The sequence below is a fragment of the Mauremys reevesii genome, linkage group 1, assembly GCF_016161935.1.
Source record: "Mauremys reevesii isolate NIE-2019 linkage group 1, ASM1616193v1, whole genome shotgun sequence".
Classification (NCBI taxonomy): Eukaryota; Metazoa; Chordata; order Testudines; family Geoemydidae; genus Mauremys; species Mauremys reevesii.
The window spans coordinates 38,712,086-38,739,009 of NC_052623.1; the positions used below are offsets into that span (position 1 = coordinate 38,712,086).

Below are 26,924 nucleotides of genomic sequence, written 5' to 3' on the forward strand. Positions count from 1 at the left end.
GTCCTTTCTGTCCTTAAAATCTATGAGTCTAACCTTGGTCTGTGAGGGGAAGGGATTTGGATGGTGAATAGATTTTTGAGACCTCTGTGTCATCCTCACATCAGTTGAGATTGCTCCAAAGACACCTCTGCAAGGACTGATCAGTCAACTTTAGTCCTTGGATTCAGCAAACTGGGCTTACTCACCCATCAAGGACTCATTAAGGGTAAGTCCAACCCTCCAGATCATTTGGTCCAATCCACCTCTAAAGGAACAATGGCTAAGGTCTTTCCCAGGTTTTTATGTGAATAATTGATTGACTTGTCAAGGAATTTAGTGTCTTTTTGGACTCTCCATCTTCCCGAGGATTTCTCAGAGAAGTTCCTGGGCCTCTTCTCTGATTACATACTGGATCATGAAGATGGGGCTCAAGATCCTACCCCATGTAGGCTATGGAGCAAAACAGAGCATCAGATGATAAGAGACCAGTCCTTCAATGGAGCAATCACTTCTGAAGGACAGCCAAAAAAAAAAAAACCCTAAAAGGAAGAAAAGGTCCCAAAGTACTCCAGATCTTCACTTCTTTCCACAAACTCTAGCTCCTCCCCCAAAATTGAGGTGGATTGCCAGGTGTAATATAAAGGCAGAAGCTCTTTTGTTGTTACTCACAATGATGGACCAAGAGAAGGGATCTTTCTTTTTGCAGGGATAAGACCTGGCATAGCATAGGGAAGCCCAGATCAGGGAATGCTTTCAATCTCTCCTTCCAATCCAAGCTATCAGTATGACTGCAGAGGGCCTGCCTCAGTCCAGAAATAGGCCTAAGGAGCAGAATTTCCCAATTTTCAGACATAGTGGGACTTGACTTCAGACAAGTGGTACAGATCTGGAGTTTCAGGCTCCTCCACATCCCTTTTTTATTCCCTCTTCAGCCTCAAGAGATGATGAGAAGAAAAAAATTGTCCTGCAGAAGTTCTCCCATTTCCTAGAGATTTAAATCTTGTCCCTCAACCAAAAGTGCTCAAAGCTTCGTTCAATAATCTTCATAGTGAGAAGAAGATCTGGAGAAGTCTTCATCATCCTAAAGCTTAAGATGCTGGTCAGGTTGATTAAAAAGACAAAATTGAGGATAGTGACTGCAGCTTCTATTGTTGTTGCTATGTCTCAAGAAGATCTTTTAATGTAGGTGGAACAGGTGGAGACATATGGACAGTCAAAGTTCAGTCAACAGTAGTTTATTTGTTTTTGTTTATGAAAATCAACACCATCACTATGTGTTGCCCCCCACCAGGATATTTACAAAGCTCTTGAAAATGGTAATAAAGCAGCTGAACAGTCCAGGGATTCATCTACACATAGTATTAGATGCATCATCCCCAGGGACTTTGTAGCCAGTGACCCACAGGACCCAATCCCATGCTTTTTAATAAAGTTAAATAAGAGGTTGTTGATTATCTCTCATAGAATCATAGAAATGTAGGGCTGGAAGGGATCTCGAAAGGTCATCTTGTCCAGCCCCTCTCCCACCAAATGGAACCAAATTTACGTAGACCATTCCTGACCAGTGTTTGGAGGTTTTTAAGAACAGATTAGATAATGACAGGGATTCCACAACCTCCCTTGGAAGCCTATTCTAGTACTTAACTATTCTTATAGTTAGCAAGGTTTTCCTAATATCTAACCTAAATTTCCCTTGCTGCAGATTAAGCCCATTACTACTTGGTCTACCTTCAGTGTACATAGAATCATAGAAGATTAGTATTGGAAGAGACCTCTAGAAGTCATCTAGTTCAACCTCCTGCTCAAAGCAGGACCAACCCCAACTAAATCATCCCAGCCAGGGCTTTGTCAAGCCAGGTCTTAAAAACCTCCAAGGATGGAGATTCCACCACCTCCCTAGGTAACCCATTCCACTGCTTCACCACCCTCCTAGTGAAACAGTTTTTCCTAATATCCAACTTAGAGCTCCCCCAGTGTAACTTGAGACCATGCTCCTTGTTCTGTCATCTGCCACCACTGAGAACAGCCTAGCTCCATCCTCTTTGGAACCCCCCTTCAGGTAGTTGAAGACTACTGTCAAATCCCCCTGACTCTTTTCTTCTGCAAACTAAAAAAGCCCAGTTCCTCGATCTGCTGGCAATGTTCCTACTAATGCAGTCCAACATGGAGAACAGTTAATCAACATTTTCTTGATAACTCCTCTTAACATATTTGGAGACTGTTATCAGATCTCTACTCAGTCTTCTTTTCAGAAGACTAAACTTAGCAGTAGATCCCCGTTTATCCGGTCGAATTGGGAGCAGGGCCAGATCAGATAATCAAAATTCCAGGTAAACTGGAGAATGGGAAAATATGATGCCATCTAGTGGCCGGAGGAGAGTTCGCTCACTTTTGGCCGTAGAGTCCTGGTTATTTGGTAAATACAGAGAGACTCATAGACTTTAAGGTCAGAAAGGGACCATTATGATCATCTAGTCTGACCTCCTGCACAATGCAGGTCACAGAATCTCACCCATCCACTTCAATAACAAACCCCTAACGTATGTCTGAGTTATTGAAGTCCTCAAATTGTGGTTTGAAGACCTCAAGCTGCAGAGAATCCTCCAGCAAGTGACCTGCACCCCATGCTGCAGAGGAAGTCGAAAAACCTCCAGGGCCTCTGCCAATCTGCCCTGGAGGAACATTCCTTCCCGACCCCAAATATGGCGATCAGTTAAACCCTGAGCATGTGGGCAAGACTCACCAGCAGCACCCAGGAAAGAATTCTCTGTAGTAACTCAGATCCCATCTCATCTAACACCTCATCACAGACCACTGGGCATACTTACCTGCTGATAATCAAAGATCAATTGCCAAATTAATTGCCAAAATTAGGCTATCCCATCATACCATCCCCTCCAGAAACTTATCAAGCTTAGTCTTAAAGCCAGATATGTTTTTTTGCCCCTACTACTCCCCTTGGAAGGCTGTTCCAGAACTTCACTCCATAAGGGAGGGTCAGATAAACAGGGTTGTACTGTACCCATTTTTTTAACCTTTCTTTTTAGATCAGATTTTCTAAACCTTTTAAAATTTTTGTTCCTCTGTCCACATCTTTCCTGAAACGTGGAGTCCAGATGAGGCACCACTACTGCTGAGTAGAGTGGCATAATTACCTCCCATGTCTTACATACAACACTCCTATTACTACACCCCAGAATGATATTAGCCTTTTTCACAACTGCATCACATTTTTGGCTTTTAGTAAATATGTGATCCACTATAACCCCCAGACCCTTTTCAGCAAGACTAATGCCTAGCCAGTTTTCCCCCATGTTGTAGTTGGGCATTTTATTTTGTTTTCCTACATGTAGTACTTTGCATTTGTCTTTATTGAATCTCATCATATTGATTTCAGACCAATTCTCCAATTTGTCAAGGTCATTTGGAATTCTCATCTGTTCTCCAAAGTCCCTGCAACCTCCCTATGCTTGGTGTCCTCCACACATTTTATAAACGTATTCCTCTCCATTATTCATGTTGTTATTGAAAATCTTTAAAAGTATCAGATCCAGAACAGACCGCTACAGGACCCCACTAGATATGTCCTACCAGTTTGACAGCGAACCATTGAGAACTATTCTTTGAGTATGAGCTTTATGCCAGTTATCCCCCTACTTTATAATATTTTCATCTATACCACATTTCCCTAGTTTGGTTATGAAAATGTCATGTGGGACTGTGTCAAAAGCCTTACTAAAATCAAGATCTATCACATCGACTGCTTCCCTCCTATCCAGTAGGCTAGTATAGGATTTTCATAGGCTATTCCAGGAGTTGAGATAAACACAGAGAACCAGAGCATTTCCTACACAAGAAAGACTTAACAAAACAAAGACACTGATGTCTGGGGTGTTATGGAACACAGTATCCTTAATCCATATTTACCTGCTGCTCTTTGGTCATTTAGCTTCAAACATTCTTCGTGGACAAGACTGCACATGAGAGAGTTTTTGGGATTCTTAAAAACTCTTAAAAACTTGGAACCATTCCAAAATTTGAGATTTAGAGAAAAATAAAGATAACATCCAGCCAGCTATCAGTGAGTGGAAACAGGATGGTATGGTAGCATTCTTACTGCAAAATCTTGAATCTGAAACCCTGAACACAGATGCCAGTCTTCCAGGATGGGGATTGCACAGGGGACAACATCCTGGAACTTGGTCAATGTCAGAAGGACTCTAGAGTATCAGCTTCCTAGAGATGGCCAGCATGGCTCATCGGACTTCCAGGAGCCCCTGAGAAAGGAGCAGAAGAAGTGCAAATCTAAATGCCAAACAGTATTTTTTTTTCTTGAGCAGAAGGTCACCTAACCTAATAATAGCGATCAGTATAAAAAGGGCACATTGAAGACACAAGAGGACTAGGTACACTTTCAGCAGACAGTCCAAAAAACTAAATATCTGGTTCTAAAAAGCTGATATCCAGGGAGCTAGGCCATCACTAAGCGTTCCTATTTGTGTTCAGTCAAAACACAAAAAAACCCCAATGATTTTCTTCACCCAAGATCACTGTAAATATACAGTTCCACTCACAGCTGAATTTGCTTGTTTGTTTCCCCCCTTCTACTACTAGGACGAGTTTTACGGAAGATTAAAAAAAAGAGGGGGGGGATTGCAATTGTTGTTGCCCTAAAATCAGCCAAGAAGTCCATGGTACTTGGACCTAGTGAAGCTGTCATAAAGTGTCTCCACTCCATCTGCTATGTTATAGCCTCCTACTTCATCCTAATCCAGACTGAGAGGCTAGTTAATGATGGGTACTAAACAAGATAATCGATTCCTCCAAAATAATAGTGTTTCTTAGCTTCATAGAAATTTTCTATCTCTTTGGCCTGTGCAAGAATGTGAACAGTGTTCTCCCATTGGTGTCAAGATAGTCAAACCCAAGAAAACAAGCATTATAGCTCTTCTGGAATTGTACAGAATGACCTAATGTGAGACATCCCACCATCAATGCTGATGACCCAACACTAAATAGCATATTGCACAAGGTCTCATCTAAATCTCTGGTAGATCATCCAGCAATAATAAATGTCCTTGTGCAGTGTCTGTCCAAACCAAAAGTCCTGTCTTCCCTATCTGGGATCTGTCCAGAGGGCTAAAGTCTGTCAGAACCAAATATTTCAAACTGATGGCTTCTAATTCCATGCTTCCTGGTTACAAGCACAACAGTCAGAAATGTCTCCAAAATGTATGCTGTTAAAATGCACTGGCCCATAAAGAGAAGATTCTTCCAACTTCAACTTCAAAATCATCTGTCACAAGGATAAACTCTGTTCTCCATACATTACTAGGGATTATTTTTCCTTTGGTCTGCCCAAAGTGAAGCTCATCTTCCTGGATGTGGAAAGAGACAGTAAGATGTAATTTACTTAAACATCATCTTTACTGATTTCCTTTCATTAGAAGTGCTTGGGTCTGCAAGCTTCTAAATACTTAATAGCCAGGCTATGAAGTACTGAAGCTTACATGGTTGCACAGAAACTAGCCCAAAAAGGGAGTCCATTCAGCACACTCTCTGGTGCTATGGTGAGCAGAAAGTGTGTGAGTCACCACACAGGAAATATCATCCATGATGTTCTGATCATCCATGAACACCTTTGTTGAGTACTACAGTCCTGACTTTCATTCCTGTGGAAAAAAAATCCTTTGGCAGCTAATTGTTCCAAATGGTGTTCTGTGATAGGCTGGGTCTTTATCTGGATCATACTCATGCAGCTTTAGAGTCTCTTCCCCTTTAGGAGTCCTTTCCCTGTTTGGGAACTTTATTCCACCCTTTTTGGGTCCTCCTCCTGTTTAAGGGGGCATTCTATAAGGCACCTTATAAAGGTCTCGTGGGCAGCAGAATCTTGTCAGCTGTTTTCCACTCTGTCATTCTGTAGCAAGGGCCAGCTACTCCTGAGGCACAGCAGCTTTCTTCCTGATTGCCGTGCCTTCCTGTGACAAGCATCTTCTTTTAAAGCTTGCTTTCTCCAGCTGGAGTAGGCTCTGCAGGTGTGCCTCTCTGGTAACAGTTGAGCACAGAGGAGCTTGTTAGCCTTCTCCTGATTGATATGGAGGTCATATCATTACATTGTCATGTAATGGTACTCCATTACATGGTCATCTATATGACATTTTAGAAATCTTGTTCCTATATATTACTTGCTTTTCCGTCCATATTCTTATTCTTATTCTTATTTTATAATTTATTTTATTTTATTTTATTATTTTTTGCTGCTTTGTATACATCAGATGTCTTAGAGAAAGGTCAGGATCCAGACTGGAACATTTCTAACCAGATTGTTTCCTTTCTCAGTATGACATCTCCTGCAGTCAGCCCTAAATTGAGATAAATCCTCTGGGTTCTTCTATAGTGGCCTCCTAATGATCCATGTGTGTCATTAATATGTTTCAGTGAGGCAATAAAACATTATTTTAAAGTTTATTTTAATGTATTAATAAAGTATCTAGATTTCAGTATTTTAGAAGTACTCATCTGCTGTGAAAATGGAAGGGGGAGGACTAAATCTAGTCAAGTCTGAGGTGCCTCTTGTATGTAATAACTTTGTAAAATAGCAATAATAAACAAACATTGCTACACTATTCATAAATTTATCAATAGAATACCATTGAAAGATTCCTGTAAAGGATGTTGCCAGTGTTTTCATATCTGTTTTCATTTTGAAACTTTAGTTATTAAACAACTTGTAGGTTTGAATTTTACAAATATATGGCTTACTTTGTTTTATAAGGATTCACAAAGAGGTATCCGTGACCAAATTCCATCTTGGATAGAACAGGAACGAACTTGGGCAGTAGCGTCCCTGAAGGTATTGTCTATATGATGATTTAAATTCAATTTGAAATGGTATTGATTTATTCGGAAGTATTAATTTGGAGTTGAAAATAAACTAAATATTTTCCAACATGACTACAGTTTTAGTTATTTTAAACTGTATTCAAAATTAGTTAAGAACTATTTATTAACTCTTCCAAAAAACGCAGTCTAATATGTACCCAGTTGAAATAACCATTATGGAAAGTAGAAAAATTACTTAGCATTTTGACATACACATTTCTAGAAAGCAAAACCGTATTTTCATAAGTAGCCTAAAAATTAGTATCCACAATTTTACATGCATAAATTGGGTAGCATTTAGAGGCCTGTTTGAGGTCTCTAGTGATCAAATTGGGTAGCTTCATATTAATTTGAAGTCCCAATATTTTCTTGGACTGATTTCTCTTACGACAGTCTATGTTCCCCTGCTGAAAGGAGTGAAATAAAAGTAACAATCTCTGAAGTACTGATCTAGGGCTACTCTCCTACTGCATAAAGCTCACCAGCAAGAAGGGAAGGGCTGAGAGTTCATGAGGGAGAGAAATTAACTAGCTGCAGAGCACTAGAACTGTGATACTTCAATGTTGGTTGTTTTTCACTTCCTCCTTTCCGTAGGGACCAAAAGCAACTGGGGGAGGGTGGTGGGGGTTATGAGACATTTGGATCAGAGAACAGTTGATGCGTTGAGTGAAATAAATTAGCCATGTGTGATAGAAAGGACTGAGGTGGGATGGAGGAAGGGGAAGGAACAAAAAAGATTTTAAAAAGAGAGAATAAAAATAATACAGAGAATATGTCAGGCTGGCTATAAGTTGTTGCTATTTTGTTTTGTTTTTACTGTTAAATGTGCATTATTTGCTTTGTAGATCTCTCTCCCAGCTCTATATCAGACACTCTGCTTTGAAGATGCAGATCTGTGGCGTACATTCTCTCAGAGCTCTACATGTGAACAAGATTTTCCATCCATTATTGCAAAGAATATTACCCTATTTCAACAGGTAATATTTTAATACTGAATTTTGAAAATACTTCTGTTCTCTGTGTTGAAACTCAGTTTTACTTCATGATTAAGAGATTAGACTCTGATCATGGTTTAAGAATAATTATTGACTTAAATTACGTTGTCTTCAGTGGGAGCATGATTAGTTTAGCTAATTACAATGTACTAATTTATTTTTAACGTCCATTACCATTTTACCAGGGTCTTTAATGTATGTGTTGGTGGGTTGGTACTCAAACAGAGCATCTGTTTTAGGATAGGAGATTGTTCATTAAAACATACCAGTTTCATTTTCCAGACAGGTGATACTCTCCTTTCCTTGTCACTGGTTCTTTATTGCATTATTTCTCAGCCTGTCAAGCCGGATATCGTTAAATTACCCCAACATTAAACATGAAACCCCCTACATTCATGCAACATCAAGATTGCAAGTTAAGCACTGAAAGGTCAGGAAATGCAACAGTTAAGGTTGAAAATGCAACATGAACTCTGCACTTTTTTGCACAAACATCTTTATTTATCCCTCACATTAGGGAGGCAATTCGATCCAGAGAATAGGAGTATGGAAATCACAGTCAAGAGAATTGGGTTTTAGTCCTAACTCCGTCATTGGCTCACAATGTCATCTGTCTCTTAACTGTCTACCCTTCAAGTTTTCCTCTTTGTAAAATTGAGACTTTTTCACCTGCAAAAGTTCTTTGAAGTATGATAAGAAAAATCCCTGTAAGTGCTAAATATTATAATGCTACTGTCATTATTCGTTTTCAGATGATAAAATAGGATTATATATAACTTTTTCTACAACCTCATATAGAGTTTTTTATGTATCTACAATAACATACGATCATATTATAATGTACACATGGAAGAGACAGAGTTAACATTGTATTAATTTTTACTTTGATTTTTTCTTTTCTAGACTTTTAAATGTTTAATATTTTATTTTAATATTGTATTGAAATAGGGGTTTTTTTGGGTGGGAAGTTGCATTTAATTTCCAAAGATTTTTAAAATATGAGGGGAGAGGAAATTATTCACTTCTAGCATTACAATAACAGATATAATCTGGCTAAAGTCAGATGATGCTTTATCAACATCATTAATAAAGTGTGCACTTCTAGATTTACCAGGTAGCAGCTTAACAAAGGTTTGCTAAAGTGTTTGTTAGCAGTGTATATTATTTATTTTCATACCTTCCAATGGGTCTATTCTCGTAGGTGCACAGGTATATGATAAATGCCTCCTGCCCTATAGAAGGTCCTCCCGCCCCCTTTCATTATCTCTCCCCACCCCCACTGCATTGTGTTTTTAAAATATTTTTTGTAGCTTAGGTCTGAAGGTTTAATGTTTTAAAATAGCAGAGCTCAATGCTGTGAGATGCTGAGCACTGCCAATGAGGTTCTGAACACATACTAAGGGTGACAAGTACCCAAAGTAAACTTTCTGGTAGATGGTGTTGGGGTGGACTTGTAGAGGGATAAGGAGTCAGATAGTTATGTGTGATCCTAGCATGAAAATAAGGGGCTTAGCAAGTATTTTAGCCTAAAGAAAGGTACACCACTTCCCAATCTATGATAACTCCTTAGGCAAAGTTAGCCACTATGGAGATCACAGTCAGCTGTAACCCTCTGCAAAGAACCATACAGGACACATTCCACACCTCAGCAGTTGCTGATTCCCCAAATGTACAAAACCTACTTGGCTGCCTGTTGGGTCCCATGTTATTTGTATTGTGGTAGTGTCTGGAGGTGGAGGCTCAAATAAGTATTAGGGTCACATTGTGGTAAATGTTATACAGACATATAGAAGGACATGACCCTTGCCCTGGGGAGCTTGTCAGTACACTAATGTGCATGACTTTTCTGTGTAAAGTATGTTGAGAATAATTTCAAGAGCCAATGCCATCCCTCCCACCCAGACTGGGGTACAGAAGTTCACACACAGGGAATCTTGTGTGCCTTAGAAATATACAGGCTACATACAACACAAATGAAAATAGAAAACTTGATTACAGTGGATTTTCTACTTTCAATTCCTCTAAGTTGTCCTGCCACCAGATTTTGCTATGTGCAGTAAACAACAGAAACTGAATTAGCAGGAATGACACCTCTCAAAACCCTGGTCGGGTACTTCTGACAAATTAAACATCCTGCAATTACTGCCAGAGCGCACAAATCACACAGCCTTCCCTGGGTATCTCAATGAATTCATTTGTAAAAAAAATAGCCAAGTATCTAGCACCAAAAAAAAAAAAAAAGAGAGAGAGAGAGAAAGAAGGGGACTTTTTTAACAACAATCACCACAGAAATTAGGAATAAACTATAAACAAACCATTTTACAAAAGCTCTTATCTGAATAACATGCTTCACTCTATAATATGCAGAACAATAGTTCATATGTCCCCAATGTGTCTTCATCACAGTTTCTAGAGGATTAAAAAAAAACCTAAAGAAAAAAAACCCATCAAACACCAGTATGATGAGTGTAAAGGGTGTCTTTGTCTTTTAGAAAGCAGTGAAAATGTATCCCAACAGTGATAGGAGAAAACACCAGCACAGAATTATTTAAGTCCCACTCAGAGGTTAGCTTCTTCCATGATGTACCCTTTAAGAAGTAGTGTACCCTGCAGTTAGACACCTGCAGGTGTCTACACTGCAGTTAGAGACCTGCAGCTGGCCTGTGCCAGCTCACTCAGGCTCACAGGGCTCAGGCTAAGGGGATGTTTAATGGTGGTGTACATATTCGGCCTCGAGCTACAGCCTGAACTCTGGGACCCTCCCACCTCAGTGAAACAGCCCTTTAGCTTGAGCCCCATGAGCCTGGGACAGCTGGTACAAGCCAGCTGCAGGTGTTTAATTGCAGTGTAGATATATCCTTAGAGCAGAGGTTCCCAAACTTTTCTTATTGTGTACCCCCTTCCAGATCTACCAGCTGCCTGCTTACCCCCTTCCAGATTTACCAATTGTCTGTGTATCCCTACTCTTCTCATCACTGATACTTTGTGTGTTCTTCTTAATACTGCCAGTCTTTAGCCATCTGTCTATATTTCACTGTTATGTACAAATATAGTTATAGTGTGACATATACAACTGGGAAAAAAACACAACCCCCTGACTAAATTCTGAGCTCAGCTAAACTGGATAGTTGCTGGGCAACTGAACCTGCGCTGTACGGTGACTGGAGTTGAGGGCTCTGTACATCAGTGTCTCTGTGTATCTGCGTTCTCATTCATACATTACTACATCTTGAAGTAAATTAACTACCATATTTTATATAACACATTCCCACAGTTTTGAAGTAAATTAACTACCATATTTTATATAACACATTCCCACAGTTTTAAAGTGTTGTCTGAACAGCCTATTTTGAAAATGCAATAAATGAAATAATAAATAAAATCCACCACTGCACAATTTCTCCCAGGTACCTCCCCCTGAGATGTCTCATGTACCACAGTTTGGGAATCCTTGGGGTACATGTAACAGTGAGGTCTGGCTCTTTCAAGGCCAGGGGCTCTAATGAACAGCTGTCCCTGTTCTGGAGGGAATCAGCTGACTCAGCTAAACTGCACCCACTGATTGGGCCTGATTCCTAGCTGGAAGATATAAATGAGGGCCCCAACTCCACTGGAGGGAGGCGGGGAGGAGTCAGAGGAGACAGAGACAAGGAGAAGGCTGCAAGGAGATTCCATGGGCTTCCATAGGCTGGTGTGGTTCAGACGATTTAATTACCAAAGTCCAGAGGGCTCCACCATCTCAGCCAAGGACAAGACTATTGCTTTTGTTATCGTTCTGCATTTCCTTTGGTTTGTGTTGGAGAATAAACAGAGCCCTGAGGAAAGGGACTATAAACTGAACTGGGCATGGGTGACTGTATGTCCCAGAGTCAGCAGTGTACAGAACTTTAAAGCATACATTATGCAGGAAGCTGCCTGTGAAAGATCCTATGAAGATAGTTAGTAGGGAAGGCTCAGGTCCTCAAAGGTATTTAGGCTTCTAACTTCCATTGATATCATTGGAAGTTAGGAACCTAAAACATGTGTGGGCTGAATTGATATGTATCAGAGCCTAACTGAGAGAGACAAGGGGAGGGGGTGAATCAACTATATGTGCTGTTTAGGGTTGGTTTGGGGGTTTGTTGATAATAAAAACATTTTGTAATTTAGAGGTTCATAGTTAGAGTAGCTCAGGATAAAGAGATTACAGGTGTTATTTATCTTAAAACCAAGCAGAGATGCTTTCAAAATTGATTATTTTAGTATAAAAACACATTCAGAACAGGCACATTAGTATAACACTTACAAAGTCAGTGCTGACTAACATACATAGCTTTATATCTGTTGAAAATTTACCCAGCAGATTAGGTGTGCTCTACTAAATTCCAGCTGCAGGAAATGATGGTATAAAGTAATGATATTAGTTTGTTTTTCATGACAAACACATAGTTCTTCTTCAAATAATGTCCCTATGGATGCTCCAATTCAGGAGTCCCTGTATCCATTTCAGGTGCACATGCACCCCATCCATTTGATTGGAGATTTTTTATAGTAGTGCCCATTTGGCCTGCACCCTACACCTCCTCATGCCCTGTGCCAAGGATATATATGGTTATGTGGGCGACCTGTCCTCATTTCCTTTTCAACTTCCTTGGCTTGAGACAGAGTATCTAGTGTTAAGTTGCCTTCTAGTCTAGTTTAGTTGTTTATTAGTGTGTAGTTTAGTTCAGTATAGTCTTTTGATACTTTTCTTTTATTTGGAAGATATTTATTTTATTTCTCTTATTTTTCCCCTTTTTCCTAATTTCCTTCCAGAGGGTGCTGTTTTTCTCCCTTGCAGGGGTATGCCCGCACCACTGGATTCAAGCATTGCCTTACTTGCTGGGATGCTATAACTGTCAGCTGTATTAGCTGTCTGGGACACACGCTTTTGGGGGTCGGCTGTGTGCTCCAGGCTGACGGTACTAGTTACAGTTCGGGAAAGAGAGTCCAAAGGCCACCTTGCTCAGTGGCTATGATTCAGGATAGTGCTGAGACTGGGAGGGTGGTATGGGAACCTGGGCTCACCCTACTCCACCGGGTTCCAGTCCAGGGTCCTTTGAAGCAGTGGCCCTCACACAGGGCTCAGGGCCTGATACCCCTAATCACTCTCCCTGGGTCATTTCCTACCCTTGTTTCAGTCCCTCTGGTGTCATAGAGTTGGATTTGGGGTGCCTGTTGCATTCCCCTCTGATCTGTCTCTTGAGTCTCTTCCGCTGGCCCAAGCTCCCCCTCAGCTCCCACAGTGATTGGACTTCCTTGGCTTGGCTATGAGGCTCTGTCCTGGCAGTGTGGCGCTTTGGTGGCTTTCCGGCAGGAAGCTGATTCACCTGATTGCTTTTCTCCACAGTTGGCCCAGACTGAACTGAGTCACTCCCTTTAAAATGCTCCCTCAGGTTGGAGCATGCCCAGCAGAGGTGGAGGGGTGTGATTTCTTGAGCCTAGAACAACTGTTTAATCGGTGCAGGATTGATAAGCTCCCTCAAACACGCACAAACATTCCTCAAAAAATTAATTTTTGTGCAGCCCTCAAAAGCAGGGCCAGGAAAAATCAAGAGATCAGACTGAAAGTCCTAATCATGGAGTGTTTTCTTTAACTTGCCTTTGATCCAGGCCAGGGGACTTGCCCTATACATCAGCCTCCAAGTGAGTTTAATGTCCTGTCCACCTTAGAATCATAGAAGATTAGGGTTGGAAGAGACCTCAGGAGGTCATTTAGTCCAACCCCCTGCTCAAAGCAGGACCAATCCCAACTAAATCATCCCAGCCAGGGCTTTGTCAAGCCAGGCCTTAAAAACCTCTAAGGATGGAGATTCCATCACCTCCCTCGGTAACCCATTCCAGTGCTTCACGACCCTCCTAGTGAAAGTTTTTCCTAATATCCAACTTAGAGCTCCCCCAGTGTAACTTGAGACCATTGCTCCTTGTTCTGTCATTTGCCACCACTGAGAACAGTGTAGATCCATCCTCTTTGGAACCCCCCTTCAGGTAGTTGAAAGCTGCTATCAAATCCCCCCTCAGTCTTCTCTTCTGCAGACTAAATAAGCCCAGTTTCTTCAGCCTTTCCTCATAATTCATGTGCTCCAGCCCCCTCATCATTTTCATTGCCCTCCACTGGACTCTCTCGTATTTGTCCACATCATTTCTCTAGTGGTGGGCCCAAAACAGGACACAATACTCCAGATGTGGCCTCACCAGTGCTAAATAGAGGGGAATAATCACTTCCTTCGATCTGCTGGCAGTGCTCCTACTCATGCAGCCCAATATGCCCTTACCCTTCTGGCAACAAGGGAACACTGTTGACTCATATCCAGCTTCTCATCCACTGTAATCCCCAGGTCCTTTTCTGCAGAACTGCTGCTTAGCCAGTCGGTCCCCAGCCTGTAGCAGTGCATGGGATTCTTCCATCCTAAGTGAAGGACTCTGCCCTTGTCTTTGTTGAACCTCATCTGATTTCTTTTGGGCCAATCCTCCAATTTGTCTACATCACTCTAGACCCTATCCCTACCCTCTACCATATCTACCTCTCCCCTCAGCTTAGTGTCATCCATGAACTTGCTGAGGGTGCAATCCATCCCATCATCCAGATCATTAATGAAGATGTTGAACAAAACCAGCCCCAGGACCAACCACTGGGGCACTCCGCTTGATACCAGCTTTCAACTAGATCACTGAGCCATTGATCACTATCCATTGAGCCCGACGATCTAGCCAGCTTTCTATCCACCTTATAGTCCATTCATCGAATCCATACTTCTTTAACTTGCTGTCAAGAATACTGTGGGAGACCATATCAAAAGCTTTGCTAAAGTCAAGGTATATTACGTCCACCACTTTCCCCATATCCACAGAGTCAGTTGTCTCATCATAGAAGGCAATCAGGTTGGTCAGGCATGACTTGCCCTTGGTGAATTCATGTTGACTGTTCCTGACCACCTTCCTCTTCTCCAAGTGCTTCAAAATGGATTTCTTGAGGACCTGCTCCATGATTTTTCAAGGGATTGAGGTGAGGCTGACCTGTCTGTAGTTCCCCAGATTCTCCTTCTTCCCTTTTTCAAAGATGGGCACTATATTTGCCTTTTTCCAATCATCTGGGACCTCTCCCGATCGCCACGAGTTTTCAAAGATAATGGCCAATGGCTCTGCAATCACATCAGACAAACTCCCTCTGCATCTTTGGATGCATTGCATCTGGCTCCATGGACCTGTGCATGTCCAGCTTTTCTAAATACTCCTTAACCTATTCTTTCACCACTGAGGGCTGCTCACCTCCCCATACTGTGCTGCCCAGTGCATCAGTCTGGGAGCTGACCTTGGTATCACATTCTCCCAGACCTTCAAAGGAATAATCATCAGAAGGTACTGGGAAGGTTTCTAAGAACAGGAGTTCTAGCTCTCCTTACACAGAGCCTGTTTTGAAGAAGTCTCAATCTCCACTAAAACTGACCATTTCTGAGCCCTCAGGTCCCTTGTTGAGTATCATTGGGGTTCCAGGTTCCTCTGGTACTGAGACTGCCTCCAAAATCCTGAGTTTATCTAGGAGCCACGACTCCAAGCATGCTTTGGTGCCTAAACCACCTTCAGTTCTGTCTGAGCATGATCGAGGCCGCAATGAGAAACACCCCACTATCAGCAAGGCCACGCCAACCTATACAACCTTTTGTATCTAGACATATGACTCCTTCAATATCATAGAAGTCTAAGGATTCCATATTAGACCCTCTTCAAGGCAGTCTGCATTGGTACCAAAGTCCACAAAGGGCTAAGTGAAACAGATTCCTTTCTGTCTTTTTTGACTCATCTGGTACCGCAGGAGTTTAGATGCTCCGAAGATATGTATGTCTCCAATTAATCAGAGTCTCCCCTTCTAAAAGTACCAAGTGTCTCTCAATACCAAGGTTGTCATGGTCACTGGAACTATAGATCTCTCCAGTACAGCTTGATTGCCCAGCACTTGCCATTCCACATCTCCCTTCTCAAGACATGAGTTCGTGCTCTCCATTAGAATTTCAGAATTCTTTACCTCAAGGCTTGGTTACTCCATGGCTCTTGGGATTACAAACTTCCTGTTCAGTTTACCTTCAGAAATGGAAGATTCCACCACTGGTTTGTCCTCTGGCATCTTTTGTCCATCCACTCTTCCCCCTCATCTTGACTATCTGTTAGAATTACCAGATGACTTTAATTGGAGTACAGTTGGCAGCTTTCACGGCCTTCCATTCTTCCATTGAGGGGTTTTTGGTGTTTGCTCACCCCACAATGATCAGATGCATTAAAGGATTGAGGATCCTTTGGGATTTAAACTTTGTTCTTAAGTGCCTTATGAAACCTCCCTTTGAACTGATGGCCACCTGTTCACTTCTTCACCTATCAATTAAAAAGACTTCTTGGTGGCCATCACTTCTGCCTGAAGAGTTGGGAAAATGAGGGCTTTAATGGCAGACCCTCCCTATACAATTCTTTTTCAAAGGCAAATTTTCATTATGATTGCATCCTACATTTTTACCCAAGGTATTGTCCGAAGTTCACATTAATCAAGTTATTCAACTCTCAGTTTTCCCCCCAAAGCCACACCATACCAGGGAGGATGCAGCTTTCCATATGTTGGAAATCAGGAGGGCATTAGCCTTCTATTTAGACGGAACAAAATCATTTAGAGCATCTCCCAGGCTGTTCATTTCAATTTCTGAGAAATATAAAGGGGCTGCAGTCTCCACCCAAAGACTTCTGAGGTGGATTTCTAGTTGTATAACTTCTTGTTATGAATCTTCCGATGTACAACCTCCTTCTAGTGTGCTAGCTCATTCCACGAGATCTCTGTTCATCTCTATAGCACTGCTTAAACATGTTGTCATCGTTGAGATCTGCAAGGTGGCTACTTGGTCCTCAATTCATATCTTTTCTAAGTATTGTGCATTGGTTAACTCTTCTAAATCAGATACTGTCCTCTGGACTGCAGTATTGTCTTCAGTACTGGACTTGCCTCAGAAGCCACCTCCTTCTGCTGAGAATACTGCTTGGAAATCACCTGAAGGGGAGCATCTAGAGGGAAACTACTCAAAGAACAAACAGAAGTTACTCACCTTATCAGGGCCAGCTCTAACTTTTTTGCTGCCCCAAGCAAAAAAAAAAAGAGCGCTGCCCTACTGTAACCCCAGCGCCAGCGCCGACCCCATGCCACGCCACCAAAGCCCCGCCCCTGAGCGCTGTGCCGCTGGCCCCCACCCCAGCAGCACCGCACCGAACCCCCGTCCCCTGAGCGCTGCTCCGCTAAAACCCCGAGTGCTGCGCCGCGCAAGCCCCCGCTCCTCCCGAGTGCTGCGCCGTGCAAGCCCCACCCTCCCGAGTGCCGCACTGCTGAAGCCCCAGCACCATGCCACCGAATTCCCCCCGCAAGTACCCTTCTGCCCCGGCCCAAGGTGCCGACCCAAGCACGTGCTTGGTCAGCTGGTGCCTGGAGCCGGCCCTGCACCTTATGCAGTAAATATAGTTGTTTGAGATGTGTCCCTATGAGTGCTCCATTACCAACCCTACTTCCTTTCTGCTTTGGAATTTCCTGTGTGGGACTTTGTAGTAGAAAAGAAATTGAGGGCAGTTTGCCCACATAGCTCTATATATCCTTGGTACAGGGCATGAAGAAGTGTAGGGTGCCTATGTGGGCTGAACAGACACTGCTGTGATGGGTTGGATAAGAGGAAACCCCCTGGGAGCTGCCACCCATTGTGCCAAGACTACTTATACCCCTGCTTTCCCTGCCAGCTCGGGACCCCAGCACCCTGTCTTGTTGAGCCAAACTCTCCCGTCTGCTCCAACAAAGACCGAGGTCTGAATTACTTGCCCCAAAGCTGCAGGTTTACCTGAAAGCAGCTAACAGTGTCTTTAACACTCAGATGCCTGAGGGATAGCTCAGTGGTTTGAGCATTGGCCTACTAAACCCAGGGTTGTGTGTTCAGTCCTTGAGGGGGCCACTTAGGGATCTGGGGCAAAAAATCTGTCTGAGGATTGGTCCTGCTTTGAGCAGGGGGTTGGACTAGATGACCTCCTGAGGTCCCTTCCAACCCTGATATTCTATGATTCTATGCCCAACTCCCAATGGGGTCTAAACCCAAATAAATCCATTTTACCCTGTATAAAGCTTATACAGGGTAAACTCATAAATTGTTCGCCCTCTGTAACACTGATAGAGAGAGATGCACAGTTGTTTGCTCCCCCAGGTATTAATACATACTCTGAGTTAATTAATAAGTAAAAAGTGATTTTTATTAAAGTAGGATTTAAGTGGTTCCAAGTAGTAACAGACAGAACAAAGTAAGTCATCAAGCAAAATAAAATAAAATGCACAAATCTATGTCTGATCAAATTGAATACAGATAATCTCACCCTCAGAGATGCTTCAGCAAGTTTTTTCCGCAGACTGGACACCTTCCAGGCCTGGGCACAATTCTTTCCCCTGGTACAGCCCTTGTTCCAGCTCAGGTGGTAGCTAAGGGATTCTTCATGATGGCTCCTCTTCTCCCTTTGTTCTATTCCACCCCTTTATATATCTTTTGCATAAGGCGGGAATCCTTTGTCCCTCTCTGGGTTCCCACCCCCTCATTCTCAATGGAAAGACACCAGATTAAAGATGGATTCCAGTTCAGGTGACATGATCACATGTCACTGCAAGACTTCATTGCCCACTTGCCAGCGCACAGGTATACAGGAAGACTTACAGGTAAAACACACCCATCTGCAGACAATTGTCCTGGTTAATGGGAGTCATCAAGATTCAAAACCACCATTAATGGCCCACACTTTGCATAATTACAATAGGATGATCACACTCAGTAGATTATAAGCTTTGTAATGATACCTTACAAGAGACATTTTGCATGGAGCATATTCCACTTACATTATATTCACTCATTAACATATTTTTATAAAACCATATAGACTGCAACGTCACACTGCTACCAACAATCTCTAATCAGAGGCACAGGGGACACGTGCACCTGACATGGCGCAGCCCTAGAGACATGCATGTAGAAGAAATCCAGTTATTGCACAAGATGAGTAACCTCTGCATGCTAAACTCTGCTCTAAGAAATCAAAGGGCAGTAAGAGTCTAATGTTAGAAGCTAAGAAGACATCCTTTTCAGGTGGAAATTAGCAGAAGTAAAGATAATCTTGGAGTTTGTCACTCTAGCTACCCACATAATGCACTTCCTTTACTGGACAAGCAGTTCCAGCCTTTCAGGTGTGTAATGGGGTTCACTACGCACTACTAAGGTGCCTCCTCATGAACGCATCGGGGGAATAGCGCTGCCCGATTTGACACCCCTTCCCATGTTTCGTTCACGCTCCAGAGGTGCAGTGCTTCTTCTTTGTGACTCAGGATGCTCCCTCTTTGTGGCTTGGCCCTCTAGCCAGCTCACTATAGTTTTCCCTTTCACAAAAGTCTCATTGAACTGACTGTTTGGGTATGATTCCCAGTCCTCCAAATCAAGACTATGCCCCTTATCCAGTGGCAGGTAGGGACCCTGGGCCTGCCCTCTACTTCGGGTTCCAGCCCAGGGACCCTCAAATCAGCGACTAAGGTATGCACTGTCCCAAGCCTTGCTGTCATTTCCCTGGATGTTTTCCTACTATGTCTCTAGCTGGCTTTTGCTCCACCACCCTGCTGGGTAAACCCTTCTTTGAGGGCCAGGATCCCAGGGCTTCTACTGGCTCCCTGGATTTCTTCCTTTCCCTCTCTAAGCCCAGAGAGTGACTGAAGGCTTCCACACTGCAGCCCTTCTGTCATTGCTTCTTGGCCTTATACTAGCCCCGTTTGCATGTGCCCAGCTGGGCTCCATTCTCAATGAAAGCGTGCGTATCAACCCTAATTCTCTCTCAGATGTGTCCTCACAGGTTACTTACTCCCTCCTGAGCCTGTTAAGCCTCTCTGGGCTAATGTGGGGTGAGTACCCCATCACAAGGGAGAATTTAGGTGGTCCATAGTGCTTCTGTGGCTGTCTACACAGGGATGAATTGCACCCAAAAGGAACAGTTATGTTAGCTGTTTATATTTGAATTGGAATAGGTTTTTTTTATTAGATCATTTTTAATTATATACCAAAGTTGACAAACCCGTTCTGGAAAAAAACATTTAAAATTGTGTTATTTTAAGAAGAATCTTCCTTCTCCCCTCAAAAGTTTTTTTTTTTAATTGTATTATTGTAAGCCTACTGTTCAGGTTTAGAATTGTTACTATGTACTGCTCTTCTAATATACTTGACTCTTACTGAATATACTTTATCTTAAGGTCCTTGTGGTCCAGGCTGTCAGACCAGACAGACTTCAGAGTTCAATGGCCCTTTTTGCATGTAAAGCCCTAGGTAAGTTTGATGGGTTTTGTAGCATATCTTTTTTTCTGCAGTATAAAATATGTGCTCTTCTTATTTTACAGTTGTAATATACGTCTTAAATCTTAGAATTTAAGAGCACAATAGGATTTGGGTTTGCTTACTTCTTTCTAGTATATAGGGGGTTTTTTAATACAAAAGGCTAATTACTTTTTTCTTTATACTGTATTTTTAAAATACTAGCTAAAAATCTAATTACTAAATTTATTTATTCTGCTCATCTTTACTATTACTGTACTTCTACAGGTTCTTTGGAGGGGAAGGGAGTTGATTTTGTGTCAGTTTCATTCTGCAGTATTTTCCTATAGCTTTAATTTTCCAAAACTGTGTGACGTAGCTAGGACAACCTAAGGTTTAGGTTTAGACCAGGCCTCAGTTAAGTCTGAATCTGAGACGTGTCAGAGTCATTTTTTGTGACATATGAAACTCAGCAAATTCATAGCCTTGCAACACTGCTCACTCAAGATTTGCTTTAGGAGTCTGACGACCAGTCAAGGTATATACACAGAAGAGGAATTATTATTGAGGCTGCAATGCTAGGCACTATGTATTTCTGAAAGTCACTGTACCTATTGGGTTCCGGGAAGAGGGCGGGCAGAAGCCCGCCCACTGCTAAAGGATCCCTCCCCCCAGCCTAAGGGGAGGATCTACAGGACCTCAAAACCCAACTGAGTTTGGGGGACAACTAATAAAAGAACAGGGACAGGAGTACGGTCAGAGGGTCAAAAGAAGGGAGCCTGACGGGGACACCGAGCAGAGAACCCCAGACAGCGCCCACTGCTCCTCAAAGGTGTCAAGGGAGCCAGTGGACGCCGCCCAGAGGAACTCTGCCCGGATACATGAACGGACAGAGGATCGGAAACAAGCCCCATAGTCACAGGAGTCTCCATTGGCCAACCTCCTCTCCCTGGTTTTGTAGATGGCCGTTTTAGCCAGGGCTAGGAGGAGGTTGACCAGGAGGTCCCATGACTTTGTGGGGCCGTGGATAGGGAGTGCATAGAGAAGGAGGTGATGGGAAAAGTACAGCCAGAAACGCAACAGTATGTTCGTGAGGAGCCGGTGTAGGGGCTGCAACCTGGCGCACTCTAAGTAAACGTGCGCCAGGGTCTCCCTCGCGCCGCAGAAGGGGCAGGTGTCTGGGACAGGGGTAAACCGCGACAAATACACGCCCATGTTTATGGCCCCATGAAGGAGCCGCCAGCTGATATCCCCGGCGGGCCTCGGGACCAGGGTGGAGTATAGGCTGGCCCACCGGGGCTCCTCACCCTCCAGAGGTGGCAGGAGGTCCCGCCACTTTGTGTCGGGGCGGGACACGAGGGTGAGGAAGTGAAGGGTGTGGAGCACGAGCGTGTATAGATGTTTCCTTGGCGCGGTTTGGAAGCGGACCGGCTGCAGATCGAGCAGCCGGCTTACGGAGAAGGGGCGGGAGGGGGCGGTTGAGACCACGGGGCAGGGGCCCGATGAAAAGGTCCAGAGGGCCCAGGGTGGAGGGTGGGCGGGGCGTGCCCTCATGCAGGACCTGGTCGAGGTAGGCCCGAGCAGCGGACGGCAAAGCGGCCCTCACCTCCTGTAGTACGCGCCAGAGAATACAAGGCCTGAAGAGCCCCATATGCCGAGCGAGCGTCAGGGGATCCAGCCCGTCTCCCCGGTCGTAATCCAGGAGGTCTCCGACCCTGGTAACTTCTGCCAGGACCAACCTCTAGCGCACCGCGGGGGACTCCGCCACCTGCACACGGAGCTGGGGGGTTGTGTAGCAGGGGCTCCGCAAGGAGATCTGCCCCCTTGAAAGTCACTGTAGCAGGGCAATTGCCCAGCTCCTGAAAAGGGTAGGCTGATTGGGTGTGGCTGCAGCTGTGACCACTTTGCCAATCAGGCCACAGCTGTCGCTGATAAAAGGGCTGAGGGTGGAGCTGGGTCAGTATCGAGAGAGAGAGAGAGATACTGCCTGAAGGAGCAAGGGTACCTGAGGTGGAGCACTGCTGGGGAAGGGTAAAGGAGCTGGAGAGCTCCAGCCTGGCAACTCCCTAGGCTGAGGACTTTGTTAAGGCCTAAGAAGGTACTGGGGCTGCAGAGGGGCAGCCTGGGGCTAGCAGAGGCAGCTGGTCTGACCCCCTCGCCAGTGATGAGTGGCCTTTACAGATTGCAGTTTGCCCCAGTGAGAGGGGGCTAGATGACGACTGACAGTAGCTACTGAGGCAAGGTGGAGGTAGAGGGTTGGGGGTTCCCCTGGGAGGGAGACCCAGAGTGGGGGTACTGCGGAGGGCAGAACCCCGAGGTAAAGGGCACCAGGGTCCAGGAGGGACATAGGGGCCCTAAGGCAGGTGAGATACCGGCCAGCAGAGGATGCTCTGGGCTTGACAAGAGCTAATTCCCAGACGACCAGCAGGAGGTGCTGCACCGGTGAGTCTTCGCTCTGCTACAGTCACCCTTTGGCCTAGTAAGCTTAAGGGAAAAGATGCAATATGTGATGTAGAACACAATGATGGGAGTGGTGACGGTAGCAGGAACACAAAATTGCATATAATCTGAAGTGTACAATTTGGAGTCTTCAAAGCTTTCATTAACAAGAAAAGAAGATGAACTACTAATGAATCTCTAACAGTCTATTTACTTCCTTAGCCGTTATCACTAGGCAGTTTACCTGGGTGTCACAGTGCTAGCGGACCTTGAGAAGGGATTTGAAGGAACACCAGGGCAATGGCGGTGCAAACCCGTTTGTGCAGGTTCCATGCATAAAAGGCAGCATGGAAAAAACTGTTTGTGAGAGACGTAGACAAGCAGATGAAAAAGGCTGCTGTTATTCATAGGGGAAAGAGGACAGCTTACATCATGGTGAGATAAGAGATTGGATAAATAGCAGGGAGGGGCTAAATTGTGAAAGATTTAAAAATAAGGACTAAAGTTTGTGTCTGATGTGAAGGTAAAAAAGGGAGCTGGTAAAGGGACTCAAAGGCAGAGGCACGACATGACTGAAATAATGCTGCAGTATTTTTTGTAGATTGGCATTTTGCATGGATTGGTAGTCAGCAGTTTGGAATGTCAGTCCAGTAGCTGATGAGCCATATCTAAAAAATACAGCAATGCCCTTCACTGTTTTCTGAGTTTCTGTGAAAGGCCTAGCTATTGCCTATTAATATACGTCAACAACAGCTTGTTTCAGCCTGTAACATTTTAGATTATGAAGAACAACTTGGCATAGTTAGTATACTGCAAAGGTCCCATATTTTGTCAAAAATTAGCATTCTTCTTCTCTGTGTGTATAATGTCTCGTCCACTACACAGTTATGTCTCAGTTCTTTATGCTAGCCCTGGATTTGCGGGAATATGTTCTTGTCTTTTGAGTTTGGTAAAACTCATCATTGTGGCTTTCGCCAGTATTTTAACAATTTTCATTTTGTTTGTTGACCCAGAACTTGAATTTGCTTAGATTTGGTGGGCCAAATTTTGACTAAAAGGTGCAATAGTGATGCCTGAAAAAACTTTTTAATGATCTTGTAAGTCTATTTGCAGGTACAAATGCTGTTTTTGTTTTTTCACTCTTATGAGCATTTGGCCTTATATGCTTTAGCATGCCAAACAGTTTAGACTAGACATTGGCTTGCATAAGAGTTGAAAACTCTTAATTCCTTGCTTATATATCATATTCTTTTGAGAAAATTATAATTATCATTCTTTTTTAGCATTTTTCATGTCAAAATGTGAAATATCAGCTTATTATTAATACTACTTCTTATGTGTAAGAATAGGTATTAATAATACGTCTTCAGTTTAGAGATTGACTGACTGGGTTAAGCATGCCCACAAAGGTCACAGAAACGGCTAATAAGCCAAAGACCATGGTGCCTTCCAGGCGCCTCTCATATAAGCTTGGAAACTCAGATGCAGCCTACATCTGCCACTTCTTTGCCATTGTGAACAACTATTCACATTAGCTGTGCTATGAGCATGGGAATTTAGGCCTCTGACCCATGTTTGTTGGTTTTTTATGGTGGCATTATTGTTTTTCTTTGTCTTGCTTCCTCTCTGTGGAGATTAGTCATTCAGTCGAATCCTGCTCCAAGAGAGCAAACGATGCCAGTATCTTTAATTGGAGGGTATTAGCCTACCCTGTCAGAGGTCACTACTGGCCAAGTAATGTCCACCATGACAGTGAATAGACAGGCTGAAGCCAGCTCCCCAGTGAAAGTATCTATATATGTTGGCAGAAGTGCCCAGTGTGGTTCTTGGCATGAGTAGAGCAATGTCCACCAGAGACCAGGACAAAAATCAGACCTCAACTTTGACCCAATGTTATCCATCCTGAGCCTGAGTACTGCTGTAAAATTGAATCTGCTGCCTCCACCCTGGTAACGCAGATTTGGGTATGCAATTCTTCATGCTGACAAACCGGTGCTCTTCAGGGATGTCCCATCATGCAGTGGATGGGCATTCTGATGCTGAAATTCCATCTGCATTTAGGTAAGAACATAAGAACGGCCATACTGGGTCAGACCAAAGGTCCATCAAGCCCAGTATCCTGTCCTCTGACAGTGGTCAATGGCAGGTGCCCCAAAGGCAATGAACAGATGGGTTATGATCAAGTGATCCATGCCCTGTCACCCAATCCCAGCTTCTGGCAAACTAGGGACACCATTCCTGCCCATCGTTGCTAATGGACATAGATTCATGGAAGATTGGTCCATCAATCTGGCTCCCTTTTGAACCCCATTATAGTATTGGCCTTCACAACACCCTCTGGCAAGGAGTTCCAGAGGTTTGCAGTGCACTGCGTGAAAAATACTTTCGTTTGTTTTAAACCTGCTACCTCTTAATTTCATTTGGTGGCCTCTTGTTCTTGAATTATGAGAAGGAGTAAATTACACTCTATCATATCCCCCCTTAGTCACCTCTTTTCCAAACTGAAAAGTCCCAGTCTTATTAATCTCTCCTCATACGGAAGCCATCATCTGCAAATTTTGCCACCTCACTGTTTACCTCTTTTTCCAGATCATTTATGAATATGTTAAATAGGATTGGGCCCAGTACAGATCCCTGGGGAACACCACTATTTACCTCTCTCCATTCTGAAAACTGACCATTTATTCATAGAATCATAGACTTTAAGGTCAGAAGGGACCATTATGATCATCTAGTCTGACCTCCTGCACAATGCAGGCCACAGAATCTCACCCACCCACTCCTGTAACAAACCTCTAATCTATGTCTGAGCTATTGAAGTCCTCAAATCGTGGTTTAAAGAGTTCAAGGTGCAGAGAATCCTCCAGCAAGTGACCCATGCCCCACATTGCAGAAGAAGGCGAAAACCCCCCAGAGCCTCTGCCCTGGAGGAACATTCCTTCTTGACCCCAAATATGGTGATCAGCTAAACCCTGAGCATGTGGGCAAGACTCACCAGCTAGATACCCAGGAAAGAATTCTCTGTAGTAACTCAGATCCCACCCCATCTAACATCACATCACAGGCCATTGGGCATATTTACTGCTAATAGTCAAAGACCAATTAATTGCCCCAAAATTAGGCTATCCCATCATACCATTCCCTCCATAAACTTATCAAGCTTAGTCTTGAAGACAGATATGTCTTTTGCCCCTGCTGCTCCCCTTGGACTGTTCCAGAACTTCACTCCTCTGATGGTTAGAAACCTTCATCTAATTTCAAGTCTAAACTTCCTGATGGCCAGTTTATATCCATTTGTTCTTGTGTCCATATTGGTACTTAGCTTAAATAATTCCTCTCCCTCCCTGGTATTTATCCCTCTGATATATTTATAGAAAGCAATCATATCTCCTCTCAGCCTTCTTTTGGTTAGGCTAAACAAGCCAAGCTCTTTGAGTCTCCTTTCATAAGACAAGTTTTCCATTCCTCGGGTCATCCTAGTAGCCCTTCTCTGTACCTGTTCCAGTTTCAATTCATCCTTCTTAAACATGGGAGACCAGAACTGCACACAGTATTCCAGATGAGGTCAAATGAGGCTTACTGGCCTGTAGTTGCCAGGGTCACCTCTGGAGCCCTTTTTAAAAATTGGCGTCACATTAGCTATTCTCCAGTCATTTGGTACATAAGTTGATTTAAACGATAGGTTACAGATGACAGTTAGTAGTCCTGCAATTTCACATTTGAGTTCCTTCAGAACTTTTGGGTGAATACCATCATGTCCTGGAGACTTATTACTGTTTAGTTTATCAATTTGTTCCAAAACCTCCTCTAATGACACCTCAATTTGGGGCAGTTCCTCAGATCTGTCACCCAAAAAGAATGGCTCAGGTTTGGGAATCTCCCTCACATCCTCAACAGTGAAGACTGATGCAAATAATTCATTTGGTTTCTCCATAATTGCCTTATCGTCTTTGAGTGCTCCTTTAGCATCTCAATCGTCCAGTGGCCCCACTGGTTGTTTAGCAGGCTTGTTGACTGAAGTGAATGAAGTAAAAGCAGAACTTCTTCTTTGAATAGTATCCCTATAAGGGTGCTCCACTGTGTCTGTATCACTATGCTGCTAATTGGAGAACTTTGGTAGCAGTCCATCCTGCCCAGGCATGCACTGCTCCCCTCCTGCCAAGAGGCTACCCAGCATGCAAGGCAATCTCTCCTCAGTCCCTTCTAACCACCCCCTGGCTAGAGACCCAGCTAGAGCTGTCCATTCATGGATCGTTAACTCCCTTTAGAA

At 43.5% G+C, this 26,924-nt stretch overlaps 1 protein-coding gene across 4 annotated transcripts in view; it reads left to right on the forward strand.

Annotated features, from left to right (window-relative positions):
* The window catches only part of DYNC2H1 (dynein cytoplasmic 2 heavy chain 1), a 359,230-nt gene that overhangs the window by 181,056 nt on the left and 151,250 nt on the right, over positions 1 to 26,924 (forward strand). For all 4 annotated transcript variants that reach the window (XR_005601157.1, XM_039546469.1, XM_039546537.1 and 1 more), the window contains exons 73-75: positions 6,755 to 6,832; positions 7,707 to 7,838; positions 20,158 to 20,230. Coding sequence is in view for 3 of the 4 variants with exons in the window: in XM_039546469.1 (XP_039402403.1) it covers positions 6,755 to 6,832; positions 7,707 to 7,838; positions 20,158 to 20,230 (283 nt within the window). In the remaining variant the exon portion in view is untranslated. The remainder of the gene's footprint in view (positions 1 to 6,754; positions 6,833 to 7,706; positions 7,839 to 20,157; positions 20,231 to 26,924) is intronic.